The sequence below is a fragment of the Vanellus vanellus genome, assembly GCF_965231255.1.
Source record: "Vanellus vanellus genome assembly, chromosome: 17".
Classification (NCBI taxonomy): Eukaryota; Metazoa; Chordata; class Aves; order Charadriiformes; family Charadriidae; genus Vanellus; species Vanellus vanellus.
The window spans coordinates 4,280,275-4,297,362 of NC_138922.1; the positions used below are offsets into that span (position 1 = coordinate 4,280,275).

Consider the following 17,088-nt stretch of genomic DNA (forward strand, 5'->3'; position numbering starts at 1 on the left):
AGACCCTCCCTGCCTATCTACAGGTTCCTCTGCCCCACTGCAAGCACGCAGTTGACACTCATACCAGTTTAACGCTCCACAGAGTGCTCTTAAGCAGTTGCTACGTTTCGCCTGAGAGGTGAAGAGGACGAGGATGGTTGTATTTTGGGATTTCTGCATTATCATTTCGGTAGTTTATCTACAGTTAGCATCTGGAGTTATATTTTACAAATGTTTGGTGGAAAAAAAAACAACAACAAAACCCCCTTCATATACCAGCAAAGTGCATGAATACAACATCATTGCTGTCACATACAGGCAGCAATACGAGTCACTGTGGCTCCCGCTCCTTTACAGCATGATTTATAATCTAATAATCCTTGTGATTCTATGTCCCTAGCTAAAAAAAATTAAATGAAACATATCAAAGAGGTTCTCCACATATCTCAACCTCAGGAATGCAGCTTTTCTAGTCATAAGGACTGGAGAGCAAGCAGCTGTGTTAGCGCAGCTAATTAAAGTGCAAGAAAAACCTCTTTTATATCTGACTTGCGAAGATGATAACGTGTAAGTTATAACTTGTAGAAGACATGATAAACTCTGTCCTTTGCAGAAAGAAGTGCACTTCTAACATGACTTACTGTAAACAGATCTCGGGGTCTAGCAGCTTCTAATCAGAGGCAGCTCCGTAATGGACTTGTGGAGCGGTGACATTTCCTACACCGCTTGGCACACGTTGAATAATGATGCTGTTGTGGTTCAGCCAGATAAGGCTCAATACTCATGCAATGAATGAAGCGTCGGGAATTTGACCACACTAAGCCAAAATTTACAAACGCAAACCTGAAATGTTTGACAGACAGGGGAAGAAGAGCCATCAGGAGAAGACCGTGCTAAGACGGGGAAAAGATCTTGGGCTTTGAGTTTTATTTTTGCATGTTTGCGCAGCATAAGAGGGAAAACTCACTTTAACATCACCTTTGAAGAAAATGACTCATCATTAGTCAGTTAAAAAAAAAAAAAAAAAAAAAAAAGAAGTCAACGGTTACAACTCATGTCCAAGAAGCCCCTTCGCATGGGACAGAAAGATGGACGGATTAGCGCACAATAGCTTGGCTCCCTCCGGCTCGCGGGGCTCTACCCCCTGCGAGGAGCTGACACGAGAGGATAAGACAACTCCATTAGGAGCCCGTATCACTTCTCGGCAGCGCTCCCCACAAGCAGATGGAGCAGCTCTTTAGCCAAACGCACCGTGACTCCTGGTTTATACATGAGCATCTGGGCTGTTTCCTCACGTGGGGCGACGCACAATGTACTCCGATTTATCAACTGTCCCACGGGCAAGCGAAGATTCGGGTAAATAATTTGGGGGTAAAGGCCCCCTCGGCTGAACTGAAAAGCAGCAAGGCGTGAGGGGTCAAGCGTTTCCGCAGGATTTATGTTTACCGACCAGCGCTGCCTGCAAAGGAACGTCTCCGCTGAGCTGCGGCAGAAGTGGGGCCGGGCAGGAGGAGCGAGCGGAAGGCGCTGGCCGGAGAGCGAGCAATTTCTGCCTTTCAACTGAAACGAATTTGAACATAATGTTAGAGTTATTAAAGCAACCCTCTTTATTGCCCTAAGAAACAAAATATATATGTAGTTAGAGCTATATAATTTCCTGCTAATACGCATTTTGATCTGAGGATAATGTGCAGTATCACCATTTTTCTGTGAATTCTACAAAAGGACTCTAATACCTTAGAACCATTTAATCAACATCCTATGCAGGCAGTGAATAGATAATTGAAATATAAGTACTGTCATCCATATCCCCTTTGGGAAAGTGACACAGTAAGCATTATATCATTCCATTAGTCCGTCCTTTGATGTGGGTTTTATTCTCATTAAACTATGTTTTAGCCTCAAGGTTTCTTCCCCCCCCCCACCCCCATGACATGGCCAGGCCAGGAAAAAAAAAAGAATTAAAAAAAAATAAAATACCCCGCTGTTCAAAAGGCAAGAGCTACATTTTTACAAGCAATTGTACATGTCAAAAATATAAAGCTGCCTTTTTAATTTCTTGTTTACCAAATACAGTCAGTGACAGCTTCTGGAAAACACAGGGTGGAGAGAAAAAAAAAAAAAAAAAAAACCAAAAAAAAAAAGGAGCCGGGAGGGTGGTGGTGGGGAAGGAATGCATTTACTTGTTTTCAAATAATAAAGCCTGAATATAAGCAGGATAAAAAAAAAAAAAAAAAAAAAAAAGCTTGAAAAGGCTGCTGTGGTGGTGTCTGCTTTGAATTGTGCCCTGTTTAAACAAGAGGAAAGCCTCCCACTGAAAAAAGAAACATTTTTATCATTCAAAAAGATCTCAGGGCAGTCCCTTTAAAATGAGGTATTTTCTAAACAAAATACTGGAATGTTTCCCTGCGGGGAACGAGCATCTAATCTCTTAAAAATGATTATTCTCCGAGAACTGTAGATTTATGGAGTTTTTGTTTTATTTGTTTTAACTTAAGTAGAATGAAACCTGTCTGAAATGACCACCCAAGGGAGCAGACCGACCCGCTAAGCACAGGCCGCTCTTTAACCGGGAACCGAAGTCGTCCCGAACCCCCGGGGGAGGTTTTAAACCTCCAGCTTAAACCAGGGCTGGCGAAACGCTTAACGCAGGCTTCAGCCTAAGCTGAGGACATGGATTTCCTCTCACTTACAGCAGCGTAGCTCCATTAGCATCAGCAGAAACCTTCCTGATTTACATTAGTGTTAGCAAGCAAAGAATCAAGCTAATTACACAGAGTTATCAACAGTGATTATAGGAGGATTTTTTTTTTTTTTAAAAAAAAAAAAACCCACACATGTTTTTTCAGCATGGACTGGTTCGGTTACACTTCATAATAGCAGATCCACTACCGGCAACTGAGCGGAAAACTCACCTTTTATAGAACTAGTCTCGAGTCTTAATGTGTTTTTGAATAAATAGGGAAAGGCTGACGTGTTGCAATTTTCTATCAGTTTATGAATGTCCAACTTCCGTAATTGCAGCTACAACCACGATTCATAAATACAACCCATCAGTGAGAAATACTGTCAGCTTAGGAGCGCTTTTTGGTCTGATTCTCCAAGAGTTTGACTTACAGTTTAGGTTGACCGAAGTCAACGCTCCACTCAGAAATGCCAAATAGTAGGAAAAGCGTTACTGTCTCCATTAATTGCGATAATCACAGAACCACAGAACGGTTTGGGTTGGAAGGGACCTTCAAGATTCCGACCCCCTGCCCTGGGCAGGGACACCTCCCACTGGACCACTAATCATCAACCGTGGCCAGAAGAAGCGGGAAACTCATAGACAGAACACAGCTCCTTGTGCATTGCTGAGTGAGGAGGTTCATGGGATTCTAGGAAAAAATATCTCCCAAACACCACCAAGGTTTATGTCTTTTGAAGCATCCAAGGCATTATCTGTGTTGTGCCTTCTTATGCCAAGTTAGTACACTGAAACTTCTCAAATGTGCAAGGAAAAGCAAGCTTGAGAGCACAAATATTCTTCATAAGGAGAATGTAATTAAATTTCGGAGCGTGTTAAGTCTTACATCGAAGGTTTTTGAGACAAGACTGGACAAAGCCTGGAGCAACCAGGTCTGCCCTCAGGGCTGTCCCTGCTATGAGCAGGAGACGGGACTACAGCTCTCCTGAGGTCCTCTCCAGCCCGTGCCAGTCCTGCCACGGTGTCACGGCCCGGGTGACAGGGACCCTGGAGGTAAGGGGAGGGAGAAAGCCCAGCCCCGCTCCCCGGCAGCCCCTGCCAAAACCAAAGTCAAAGGAAAAACAGTTCCACGCTGCAAAATACCGCGGGAGAAGAACTGAAAGGTGTCTACGTGGTCGTGAATTAGCTATTTAGAACATGCTGTTTGATGACTTTTTTTTTTTTTTTTTTTTTTAGAGGAGAAACTATTCCTGTACAACTATTAAGGTTTTTTTTATGAGTGCTTAGCACAGCAGATCCAGCGGCACTGTAAGTTCATAAACCCAGCCACTTTTTAAGAAGAGTGCGTGCAGTTCTGCGTAGAAGGGTAATCAAAACTGTCACTTTGTACAATATAATGGAGCAGGACACTTGTCATCCTCGAGGCTAAGCTCACTCAGCTACTGCAGCTAATACTAGAGATTTATTTAAATTAATCTGCAGGAAAATTAAATCCATTACCTTAAAAAGCAAGGGAATAAATCACACCCAACAGGAAACCGGGAAAAGCTGCTGCCATTTCAGTCCAATCTAAGGTTGTGTGAGCGCATGAAATTTTTCCTCGTCAATGACATACAAACAATTCATAGCAGGAAAAATAATATCAGCTGTTGTTACAATGCAAAAGGCAAATAAGCTCAACGAGTTTAACACTGCAGCCCAAGTATGAAGAACATCTCAAGCTGTTTTTATTTCCAAACAAGTCTTGAGGGGAGAGAGGAGGGAGGAGGACGTGTGGGCAGGCTGGAATGATGGATGGCCTTTAGTGGCATGCTGTGTTTGGGTCCACTCTTGTTATTTTTGCAACAGGATGTCTCTGATTACTCTCCGAATAGAGAATAAGGATGGTTACGTTTCATTGCTCAAAGGGAACATTTTTTTCCGAGCCTTACAAATCAAATAGGACATTGTAAAGCAAGCAGTCAATGAACTATCAGGTGCCGTTTGTCACAAATCTAGAGACAGTGCCAGAAGATTCCCTGGGGGCATCAGCAGTGGGTTTGGGGCTGGCAAATAAGGTATATGTACTCCTGTCCCTATGTACAGCAGACACCAGCTCTGCAGAGTCCTTCGGCGTCACTGCCTGTATGGTTTGGTCCAGGCCAAATGATATTAAAACATATATAGCAGGGGCACGCTGAGCCTCTAAATAACTATTTCAGCCATACAGTTGACGCAATATGGAGAGGACTTCTCAAAGGATGAAGGACAGCTGCTTTTGCAAATCCCATCCTTCCAGAGATCTCTGCAGAACTGGCTCCCGGCTCACAGGGTGCTGCCCGGAGCGACGGTCAGGCCAAAGCTGCCTAACTCAAACAAATCTTGAGTGGCACCGGTAAGACAATGGCACTGCATCCCCAGACAGACCTAAGGCCATGACAACGTTGGCGCTGCACAGTGCAGCCCTGGCCACACAGTGTTTCTTTGAAAGCTACTGAGGTTCCTCACCGATGCCAAAGGCAACAGAAAGTCCTGGGCAACCTGCAGAAAAGGCTGAGACGTGGGGACTTGGGAATGATGTGAACATGTATGCAGGGAAGTGAACACACACAAGGGTTGCCCATGTAGGCGGGTTGTGGTGTTTTCTCAAAGTGAAGGCTTCAGGCAGAAAGGAAGGAGATAAATCATAGAATGGTTTAGGTTGGAAAGGACCTTGAAGACCATCGAGTTCCAACCCCCCTGCCATAGGCAGGGACACCTCCCACTAGACCAGGTTGCCCAAGGCCACATCCAACCTGGCCTTGAACACCTCCAGGGATGGGGCCTCAACAACCTCTCTGGGCAACCTGTGCCAGTGCCTTGCAACCCTCAAAGTGAAAAATTTCTTCCTAATGTGTAATCTAAACCTGCCCTCTTCCAGTTTAAAGCCATTCCCCCTCATCCTATCACTACACGCCCTTGTAAAAAGTCCCTCCCCAGCTCTCCTGTAGCCCCCCCTTTAGGGACTGGAAGGCCGCAATAAGATCTCCCTGGAGCCTTCTCTTCTCCAGGCTGAACAGCCCCAACTCTCTCAGCCTCTCCTCATAGGAGAGGTGCTCCAGCCCTCGCATCATCCTCATGGCTCTCCTCTGGACACGCTCCAGCAGGTCCATGTCCTTCTTATGTTGGGGACTCCAGAGCTGGAGACAGTACTCCAGGTGGGGTCTCACGAGAGTGGAGTAGAGGGGCAGAATCCCCTCCCTTGACCTGCTGGCCACACTTCTTCTGATGCAGCCCAGGATACGGTTGGCCGCCTGGGCCAGTGTTGAAGCAAGGTCACTTAGAACAGACAGCTGATCTTAAACCCAAATAAAGTTGGGGCTGACGCTGCAAATGAAGGCCACAAAGTGAAACACACAGGAATAACTTCTCTAAAACAGCGTAACGTTTCCTAATGAGCCAGCTCCGTGAATGAGCTTATCTAAAATAGAGACGCCAGCTCGCCCAGGGACAGGATGACTCAGTAACACCAAGGACCTCTCACCCAGGGGTTACAGTTTGATTCTGGCTCGAGCTCAAAGCGTCTAAGAATTGTCTTTGTGATGCCACAACCTCTATAAAAAATGTCACTGCTCAGTGCAGTTTCTCAGTGGGCTGAAGCTGACATCAAAGCTGCCACGGAAAGCCTTTCCAAGGAGGTGCAGTGAGCCAACACGATGGAGAGTTAACAACATTCTCACTCTTCAAAAGGGATCTCCACGTCAGGACTGGACCATAGAAAAACTGCTACCTGTGCTGACCAGTTCTGTAATAAGGACTATACAAAATAAATAAAAAGGAAAGAAAGAAAGAAAGAAAGAAAGAAAGAAAGAAAGAAAGAAAGAAAGAAAGAAAGAAAGAAAGAAAAAAAGAAGCCTCTCTTGCGCTGGGTACCACAGATGATGTAACACAGCAGAATTAAAAAAGCAGCAAACATTTCATGATGCGACGCAGCTAAAGAGAAGAAAATGTCAAAACTCAAATGTCAGACAAATTTTGGGCAAGAACTCTGTACATACCCCAAGCTCTCTGGATCCCTTCCCAGAGCCAAGACACCAGTCTCTTACATACAATTTATCCATCTCTGTCTTGTCTGGTTTTGACTAGTTTTAGCATAGTCATTTAAGGGTTTTATTTAATCAGCCAGGAAGGAAAGAGTTCAAGGAACACCAGGGAATACGTGGCAAAATATAACAAGGTTAGATCACTTGCACTGGATTATTCTCCTGTGGCACACCGCAGAAGAAATAACGCCAGTCAAGGGCTGCGTGTTCAACGGTCTACAGGGAACGAGATCGGCGTTATTCAAGGTAAGTGACACTTTAAAGAACTTTAAATTAGCTGTTGACAGTCAGGTAGATAGATTGATGAGTGATTACACGAAGTCCCCAACATTACCATTTTGTGGTGAAAGCAAATATGAAGGGGGGAATGTAAGAAAATCCATTAAATATGGTTTTTGCCAATCTGTGGTGCATTCAGATGACAGTGAAGTTCGTTTAAGGACACTGGAAACTTATAAAACAAACTGCTTTCTCTGAACCAAAAGTTGACAGAGAGTTTCCTAGCTAGATTTCGGACTCCAGAAGCACGCAAGCCATGCTAACAGACTATGCTAAAAAAAACAAATATAGAAAATCCCCCCCTCATCTTTCTTCCTAACAAGTGTTCCCTCTTCCAGGACTAAAGGACCACATGCAAGCGGAGCAGAAGCGCAGCTCCACTGAACTGCACAATTAAGGCTGACTTACTGTATGTACAACAGATGCCCTCACTGCAGTGGTCCCTAAAATATGTTTTTAAATAAAATTAACTCAACTCAGGAATCTGTAATTAGCACCATCTTCGAGAACAAATAGCAACAAGTTTATTGTAGCGCTCTAACTATTTACAATGAGAGTGAATTTATACCCCGAGGTTCACTTCACTATTTTGTCTCAATTTTCTTGTAATTTCATCCATCACATTTTTTTCAGTCCTCCAAAGGTGATGGATAAAACACAGAAATAAATAGGACCAACTGTTCGCGGAAGCCTAAGGGAAAACATAATTTTGTTATAAATAATCCTTGGCACAAATCATGGAAACGCAATACTAAAATTGTTTGTTGAATCATTTATGAATTGGGCTTTCAGTTTTAGTTTGCAAATAAGTTAGAGGGTTTTGTTGATGTTCTTTTTCACTTTGCTTTTTTAGCTGGAAAACAGCCTTTGAGAAACGGAACTGATATATAATCCAGAAAGCAGAGTGAATGGAGGATTTTTTTTTTTTTTAAGGGAATTGTTACGCTAACCCAGTGCTTTTATTTTTTGGAGGGGGAGATTTACTTATGGATGATGATAAACTAAATGATGACAAAATTTTACTTTATTTTTGTAAGAAGCCAGCATTGTGAGTTTTCACCCCAGCTTTATGCTAAACGTGAGGCAAAGACAACATAGTGCCTTACAAAACCACTAAAAAACAACAAAAAAAAAAGAGTTGCAGATACCTCTGCCAGGAGATTCAAAAGAATGTTCGTGATATACACTTGTGTTTCTTCTTCGATGTGGAATTTTGAAGATTTGCTGTTACAAACTAACGCAGAAGTGCAGTGGAACAGACCTGTGTGCTACCACGCTCTGCATGCAGTCGTCACACACGAAGAAATACACAACACAAGCGGAAATTCCGCTGCCTTGAGAAATTCGGTATTTTAGAGGACAGCTGATTACCCAAACTCCTCACACAGAAGTTCTAAACGTGAAGAAATACGGGAGAACAGAGAGGTGCTTTTCTTTCTTAACTCTTTTGTCTGAAATTGCTATTTTCCCATCATCTGAAGAGAGACAGAAGGTTGGAGACAGATAAAAGCAACATGACGACTCATTTCTCATTAGCCGGGGCAGGTGTGCAAAGCCTTACCTGAGCTGTCCTCGCACCAGTGGTCTGTTTTTTGTCCTGTTCATATTGGAGTCAAACGGAACCTCAAAGAACTGTAATAAAAAAAAAAAAAAGAAAAAGAAAAAAAAGGGAATAATCAAAATGAAAGGATGCCGGAAAGCATGCCATGCGTGGAATGTACCGTCTGCATCTGCAGGTGCTTTCATCTCTATTTTTGAAGGTTTAGAAATACAACAAAAATGGCAAACTCCTTTTACGGAGCTTTGATAGTCTGCGATAATGCTTTTGGCATCCCCTTAGAAAGAAAATCACCTGGAGGATAAAAATAGTTTGCACAAGTCCCCCAAAGTTAATCATTTTGAAGTAGTTTGATCCCAAGTTCTGCTCTCGACTGGATTGACACAGCTTTTATACATCCACAATCATACGCACACATACATACAGCCCTGCCCCCAGTTTTATATTAAGACAAACAGCCCTTGCAAATGTTGTACTTCTGCTATTTAAAAGACAAACACTAATATTTTTTTCGAGATCATCTAACTTCTGAGAACCTATAGCCCACCCCAAAAATCAATCAACTCTTGTAAAACACTACCGAAACGGCACTGAGCAGCCAGTGCCAGCAGCAGGGAATGAACACACCATATGGTGTTATTTAATGTCACAACCCAATTTGACTTTAAACACCGCCTATGGGAAAATTCAGGCGGCACTATCTGCACGCTAGGAATTCCTGCAGGCTTTTGTGTGATCTGTTTTATAAAGAATGTTACTGGAAAAGCCGAATGCACTTTGCCATGCAGCAAACTGTGAAGCCAATTAGTTTTACGGGTGCAAAATAATAATACAAATAATAAGCACATATTTACTTAGAGAAAGAGTAAGATGTAGTGATAGAAAGAATATTTTCCACTGACGTTCTGTCTGAGGTTTTGGGGTAGGATCTCAATTATGGTGAAGATGCAGGAAAAGTACCATAACAAATCATAATTTCAACCAATCAGACCGACGGGAAGCTCAGCGTAGTCAAACTGCAGACAGATTTAAGGTGACTGTATGATAAATGACTACATGATAAAATCTATGTTATTCCACCAAGCTGATGCAACTTTTTACACAACAAAAGGCAAAATTAACGAACTTCTTCATTTTGACAATGCCACGTTACTGGTCTTGCTACTTAACGGGGCTGCGTTCCCAGGGGAACGCCAGCGTACCGGGACATCGGAGCAGCAGGGACCCCATCAGAGCCCTCCAGCAGCGCACTGGGGGAAAGACGCTCCATTTACAGGCACGCAGAGATCACAGGAACCACCTTCTCCATCTATTACTTTGAAGTAACGACTATATGATTGGACTAGATGATCTTTTGAGGTCCCTTCCAATCCCTAGCATACTGTGATACTGTGATATGACGATTTGGGAACCTCTGCCGTTGTTCCTACGTACTGCAAGCACGGCAGGGATGGGATACCCATGGATCATCCTGCCTAAACCACGGCCCAGGACATTCTCCATGCGTGGTGACATTTTTAACCTCAGGTTGAATCGCCTTCCTGATGGATTTAACCGTTCCCAAGGATAAGGCTGTAAGAAAGTCCAGCAACGCGTACGAGTGAGAGCGAGCGCCTGCAGGTGCTCAAGCCCACACGCTACAGTTACCCTGCTTAAACAAAACTCGCTAAGGTTATGCTCTAAAGCCAAAACATTTGGCAGCGGGCATCACCTTCGCGTTTCGTCATGCTTGTGAAACTGTCCCAACCTGGGAAAGAATGAGACTCGGGCGGCTGGCAGGGCAGAGAGGGGAGAAGGCGGAGGAAGCGGCAGCAGAGCCAGCAAGGGGGGCTCTGGCTGGGGCACCCCAACCCTGCGCTCTCCCCCCGCCAGCCAGCGGCTGGGAAAACCCCTGGAAAAGCGGCTGCCTCATCCCCCTCCACTGGCTGGCCAACACAAATTAATTCAGAATTACTGTCGTTAACTCGGCTAAAGCCCGTACTGCATATTAAAGTCCTCGGTTTGTCCACGACGGATCCAAAATCTACCATGGTTCTGCAGGGGAGGAATCCTGCACTTGTCAGTTTGCATTAAAGGCTGCAGATTAAATGCTCAAAAGGTAAGAAATATAAAAGCACAGGAACTGATATCATCAACACAGCTTTTACTTACTAATTCACATCCAATTCACTAAAATTCCGCCTCCGTCTGTGTGGTGGAGCTGGCGGTAGATGGTTTGCTCGCAGTGAGCCTCCAGCCGGAGCAATTGGATGGAGCACCCGACCCACTCCCTGTTCCTACCACCTCTCAAAGCGTTCCCATTTCATTATCGATATTCCTGAAGCAAACTCAGGCTGCTCAGCCAAGAGTTACTCACACGAGAGAGGAAGGGACTTCAGGAAGAAAAAGGGTTAGTTTATACATCTTTCACTTTGCCAGAGCATCCCGGTACAGTACCAGGCAACTCATTTATTTATTTTTAGAAAGGCAGCTAATAAGATCCAAGGGGATTGAGTGCACCCTCAGTAAGTTCACAGATGGCACCAAGTTGGGCAAGAGTGTGGATCTGCTGGAGGGTAGGAGGGCTCTACAGAAGGATCTGGACAGGCTGCACCGTTGGGCTGAGGCCAACAGTGTGACAATCAACAAGGCCCAGTGCCGGGTCCTGCACTTGGGTCACACCAACCCCACGGACACTACAGGATGGGGCAGAGTGGCTGGAAAGCTGCCTGGTGAAGAAGAACCCGGGGGGGTTGGTCGGCAGCCGGCAGAACATGAGCCAGCAGTGTGCCCAGGTGGTCAAGGTGGCCAACAGCATCCTGGCCTGTATCAGGAACAGGGTGGCCAGCAGGACTGGGGCAGTGACCGTCCCCCTGTACTCGGCACTGGTGAGGCCCCACCTCGAGTACTGTGTTCAGTTTTAGACCACTCACAACAAGAAAGACATTGAGGGGCCGGAGCGTGTCCAGAGAAGGACAACGGAGCTGGTGAGGGGTCTGGAGCACACGTCTCATGAGGAGCAGCTGAGGGAACTGGGGGTGTTCAGCCTGGAGAAGAGGAGGCTGAGGGGAGACCTTCTCACTCTCTGCAGCTCCCTGAAAGGAGGGGGTAGCGAGGGGGGGGGCGGGCTCTTCTCCCAAGGAACAGGCGATGGGACAAGAGGAAACGACCTCAAGTTGCACCAGAGGAGGTTTAGATTGGATATTAGGGAAAATTTCTCCACCGAAAGGGTTGTCAAGCATTGGAAGAGGCTGCCCAGGGACGTGGCAGATTCGCCATCCCCGGAGGTGTTTAACAGAGGGGCAGACGTGGCGCTGAGGGACACGGTTTGGTGGTAACTCGGCCATGCTGGGTTAACGGTTGGACTCGAGGATCTTAAAGTTCTCTTCCAACCAAAACGATCCCATGATCTGCAGCGGCAGCAGTCACTCCCAGCTACAACCGAAGTCGGTGGAGACCCTGGTTTAGAAAAAGAGCAGAGAGGAGTCTGCGGGGCAGCTACAAGCCCCGAGGCCCGGCACCCCAGCAGGGGCATCCGCAGGGCTCCAACGCTGCCCTTGAAGGGCTGGATGCTTCACAAAGAACCTCTATAGGAAACCGCAACGAGTACCTTCGGAGGAGGGAAAGCACCCCGGCCGGATCTGAAACCAGTGATTGCTTCTGACAGCTCAGCATTTTGCTAATGGTTTGTTTCACTGTTACATTTCAGAGACAATTATGTTAAACGAAGAAAAAATGTCATTTGACATCAGACTGGTAGAGCAATACAAGGGAAAAATTCTATACAGCTAAAGTCTTTTCTCCCGAAAATGTTTTGAGCTATGCTCAATTTTGCTTTGTTTTTCAAGACACAATTTTCCCTTTATTTCTACTTGCGAAGTGTGACTGCCAGGAGCTTACTTCCAGCGTAGACTTGTGCATGTGAGGCCATGCTGGCTCATTGGAGAGTATTTAAGCTTACGGATAAAGGTATTCCATGTGCGATGGATAAAATCAAAATAACGCACAAGTTTTAAACTCAGTGTGTCTCAAACATAAAATGACTGAAATGAAGAACAGTTGGACACTAAACACTGTTGAAAGAATTCAAACTTATGCAGCTGTCAGTATAACCTGACAATACCGTAATCAGTGTCTGGGATATTTCCATATATTTAATATTGCAGTTAACCCCTGAATAGAATATACATTTCGAACAAGAAACTTCTCTGCTGAGTTAAGTAGTCAAAAAATATCCGTGTCTGTGGTATACAGACACGGCTGCTCCCGAAATTAAGATTACTGCATGACTTAAATCTGAATTTTTTCGCTTTTTAAAATCTGACAATCTGAATAATCTGTTACTGTCAACTGTACGCACGAAACTACATATCTGATTGAACCACAGTTAAGAAAAGTCCTTTTATTCGCAATGCCCCGGATTCTTTCACTGAGCTAGTTGCCGTTACATGTCAGCAAGATGCCATTTATCAAACTTTTCCCATTTTGCTCCCAGATGTTCAGCAAAATTCTCGCTCCACTTGAAATTATTTTCCCCTGATATTCTAGGAAAAAAATGAAAAAAATGCGCATCTCAAATATCATTCCATAGGAGTGAAAGAGTGAACTCAAACACATTATCTCATGCCAGGCCAACACAGTACTGCCTGTTTTAGCAAACTGTAAATTCAGTAAGAGGAATCTTGGATAAATAAATGTTTTAGAAGGACTCAAGAGGCTTTTTCCTCGGGAAGTCTGACTGCATCAGTTCAGCTGGATAAGGCAGAAGACTCTCTGCCCTCGGTATTCGGGAAGCCAGCCATCAGAAGGACAGACAGAGGGTTAAATCTACAGCACCTAAAAATCCCTGAGCGACCAAACTTGGCAACAGTTTTCAAGACCCTAACCTAAATTTTAATCAGTACGCATGAACATTTAAAACATGATGATGGAAAAAAATAAATCAGGCCAGCAAGTACTTTGTGGTTTATTTCTCTGGCAGCCTCATCAGACTCTTTGTGTAGATCTCATCTAGTTAATATACAGTAATTATATCTTAAACATCCAACAATTCTTAGATTAGCTGTCACATTACTGTTTATAGCTGTTTGCACTCATGGGGTTTTTTTCCTTCAGCTTCTTCATATCGGTTTCCGCTTTGTTTTTAAGTGAAACTTTAAAGAACGTTTAATTTCTTCAAGCTACCTCCTGGAAACAGCAGCGAATGCAGAGGGTAGCTAATCACTCAGACTTCCTGGGGGACACACAGATTAATAATTTTATTTGAACTAAGCCAAGATTCCCACAGCATCACCTTGCCGCTGCGGAGGGCGTTACGCTACGCTGGCACTCCGCGGACTAACACCACATGGAAAGAGCGAGAGGGTGTCTTGTGCCTTTCCAGGGTTGGGACGTCCTCTCGCTCTTTCCATCTCATCAGTTAAACACCGACACCACCTATTAAGTTTTCAAAGACAGTGACCTGACTATCTGCAGTTAATTAAGCCAGCGGAGCGGACGGAAAGCCCTGAGCACATGCTGCGTTTGCCGTCCGCGGTCATTCCCGCGGGAGAGATTCTAAACACGGAATTATGACGGTTCGATACCTTTACTCCGGGCCACACAAAAACATGAGTAGAGTGCATTAAAAGGAACAATATGTCATCTGGTTTATCAAACAGATCACCAACACTTAAGCTAGTAAACGTCCCTCATATACCGCTTCGGATTTCGAGCGTCTCGAGCACCAGCCTGGCCCCCGTCCAGGGCCAGCTCTAATCTGTGACACGTGGTGGAAACAGCAGTGGCTGAAACAGGCAACTGGTCTTCCATGTATTGACATAACATTTTACTCTAATGCTAAACACATATTTACATCAGAACCGATAATCCCGTGAGTCTAAAGACGGAGCGGAACCCTGCTATTAAAAGACAATTTAATTGAAGACGACTCAGAGGTCTTCCCGTTGCAAAACCACCCCTGCATCTGAGCAGGCTTCCATGTGCTCTTTGGCAGCAGAATTGCCCTCTGGATGTACGGATTTCTCTCCGAAGCCTCTCTGAAGGGCAGTTTGGGTGAATTTATGGCACTAACAAGCAAAGGAGAAGATAAGGCTGTTGCCAAAGAGCAGTCACCTCTTCCTGCAGTGAAGTACTGCTGGTCTCCAAACTCCTCTGTGCCTTCCATCACACTGGGGAGGTGGAGACAAGCTACGGGGATGGGTGCGGGTGATGGTCAAAGCCTCTCCTCAGCCAAAATCTCTTGCTGCAGACCCAGGGAAACATTTCTAACACAATCCAAATAATGACCAGTACAACTGGACTCCCACCCACTTGAACCCTTTACTGAATCTCTACAGCCAGGTGTGAAACTGGGCGGTATAAGGCAACTCTTGCAAATGTTGGTCTTGTTGATTTAGATGCTTGTGGGGTTCTCCGATTTCCCCTGCGCTACAATAGGCTCTGATCCTCTTTGGTTTCCTTTGGAATTGCCAAAGAGCAAGCACGTAACCAGAAACACCACCGAAACACACACTGGAAACCAAAAAGGCGCATGAAGCAGGGAGGAGCAGGTAGACCAAAAGCAGGTGGAGAGCGCAGGGGCAGAACGGAGTCTGGATACCTGGACAAGAACCTGAGGCCTCCTGGGAAGGTGACATCCAGAAAGCCATTCCTCACAGCTGGCCATGCGGACTCTAAAGCCATCAGGGTTTAGCACCAGCCTTTCAGGTGAAGTGTCCTGCTCTTCCCACGCATTCAAAGCAAAGTTGCCATACACAGCTCTGGAAACCCATCGGACCACGAAGAGTCAAGTTCCCTCCTCAGCGAGTGCTCTTCCCCCCCATATTACCTAATTATTTCTACTCCTCGTGTTTTCAGTGATTTATCTCACATTGTGATAAAGTCATATATAATTACATAAAAGGAGAAGAAAAACATAACATATAATTTATAGTAAATAAGATCAAAGTCAAGATGATTATTATAGGTTTTCTTCTGGTTTCCTTTCAATCACTTTTATATGAAAACAACAAAGAATAATTAAAGTATATTACAAAGGTCTTTTTATTCAATTGTACACAGATGTGACTTAAAAAAAAAAAAAAAGCGAAGGGAAGGATTTTCAAAAGCACTCATGTACTGATCTAACACTGTTCTCACTGCAGTCAATGGCAGTTTGACTTCAATGAGAGCAGAGACAGACCAACACTGAGTGATTCTGAAAATCCCACCCTAATTGTACAAACAAGGGAAGGCTTTAGAGCTTGCTGGCTTGGAGATTGTATATTTGAGAATCATAAAGGGCACACAGCACCTGTTTGTCTTCAAGATATGAAAATAAAGCAAGGCAAATATTTTAAGGATTAGAAATGGCTTTTTTTCTTTTCTTTTTTTTTTTTTTTTTTCCGTTTTTTAAAGGCAGTATCTGAAAACCCTCTGGCTCTGCAGTTCCCAGTCTAGCTATAGATCTGCTTTAATATTTTCCATTTCAAAGAGGATTCTAATTAAAAAGGAGATTGATGCAAGCCTGAACAAAGTTACTTACAGATAGAGAAGGGCAGCTAAACCCCGAACTGTCATGTCCCAGCGAACCCAAGCAAGGTCTGCTAGGGAAAGCAGATGCCACAGTTTAATTTATTATTTTTTAAAAAAAAAAGCTTCCACTAAAGACACGTTCTCATTAGGCAGTGTTTAGCAGCTCATTGCTGTTTACAGGGAAGAGAATGGGAGGTAAACTGCAAAGAAAATATTGATACCTGTCATTTCAGAAACATATTTTCGGGCTGGAGAACGCAAAGCCTCACAGCCTTCAATTAGCACCGATTTATCCCCTCAGATTAATGACCTACCACGTGGACTCTGCTTTTAAGCACTCAAGAGATGACGCGTTGCTATCTCCTTGACCACTTACAAGCTTGTGACTTTTCTAAGGCTCCTCAGAGACATCCACTGCCCCGAAACTGAGATTCCCCCCCCCAGCCCCAGTGTTTCACTGCAGTTACGTGCCCCGAGCTGGCAGCAGTGCCCACAGCCCACGACACTATTCGTTTTCAGCCCCAAACACTATTTGTTTTCAGCTCATCCAAACCCTTTTAGCGGGTCTGACCAACAAAACAAGCAGTCATTAAACTCTTGCAGCTTAGCGGCCTCTTCAGCAGCACTTTGGCCAACCACCGTCCTTTGGTGGTATCACAAGTACCATTACAAGGAGGTCGGAAAGTGCATGACCACGTTAACACTCAGGAGTGTCAAAGTGACATGGTCCTAACTGCTGCTCTGTCCGTGCGTCCCATCACGACGATGAGGGGTCGGGACGGAGGGGAGGATGACGGACGCATCCCGAAACATGACGGCTGTAAGCGCAGAAGCTCGGTGGGACGAACCGCTGTCGCTGCAGGTGTGGACGCGCTCGCAGCATTCACCTGCGTAAAGGCAGCGAGGGTGGAAGGAAAGACTCCAGGTGTGCAGTAAGCAAGGAATTAACGAAGTAGGAAAAGATATTTAAGGACTACATGCGGTCTTCAGTTGTATGAGTAACTTTGAACGAAATAATGGGGCATTTGCAC

At 44.8% G+C, this 17,088-nt stretch overlaps 1 protein-coding gene across 1 annotated transcript in view; it reads right to left on the reverse strand.

The window, feature by feature from the left end:
• The window catches only part of COX10 (cytochrome c oxidase assembly factor heme A:farnesyltransferase COX10), a 113,696-nt gene that overhangs the window by 30,014 nt on the left and 66,594 nt on the right, over positions 1–17,088 (reverse strand). Inside the window, 1 exon segment of the mRNA XM_082491989.1 lies at positions 8,567–8,637. Within this exon segment, the coding sequence (XP_082348115.1) occupies positions 8,567–8,637 (71 nt within the window).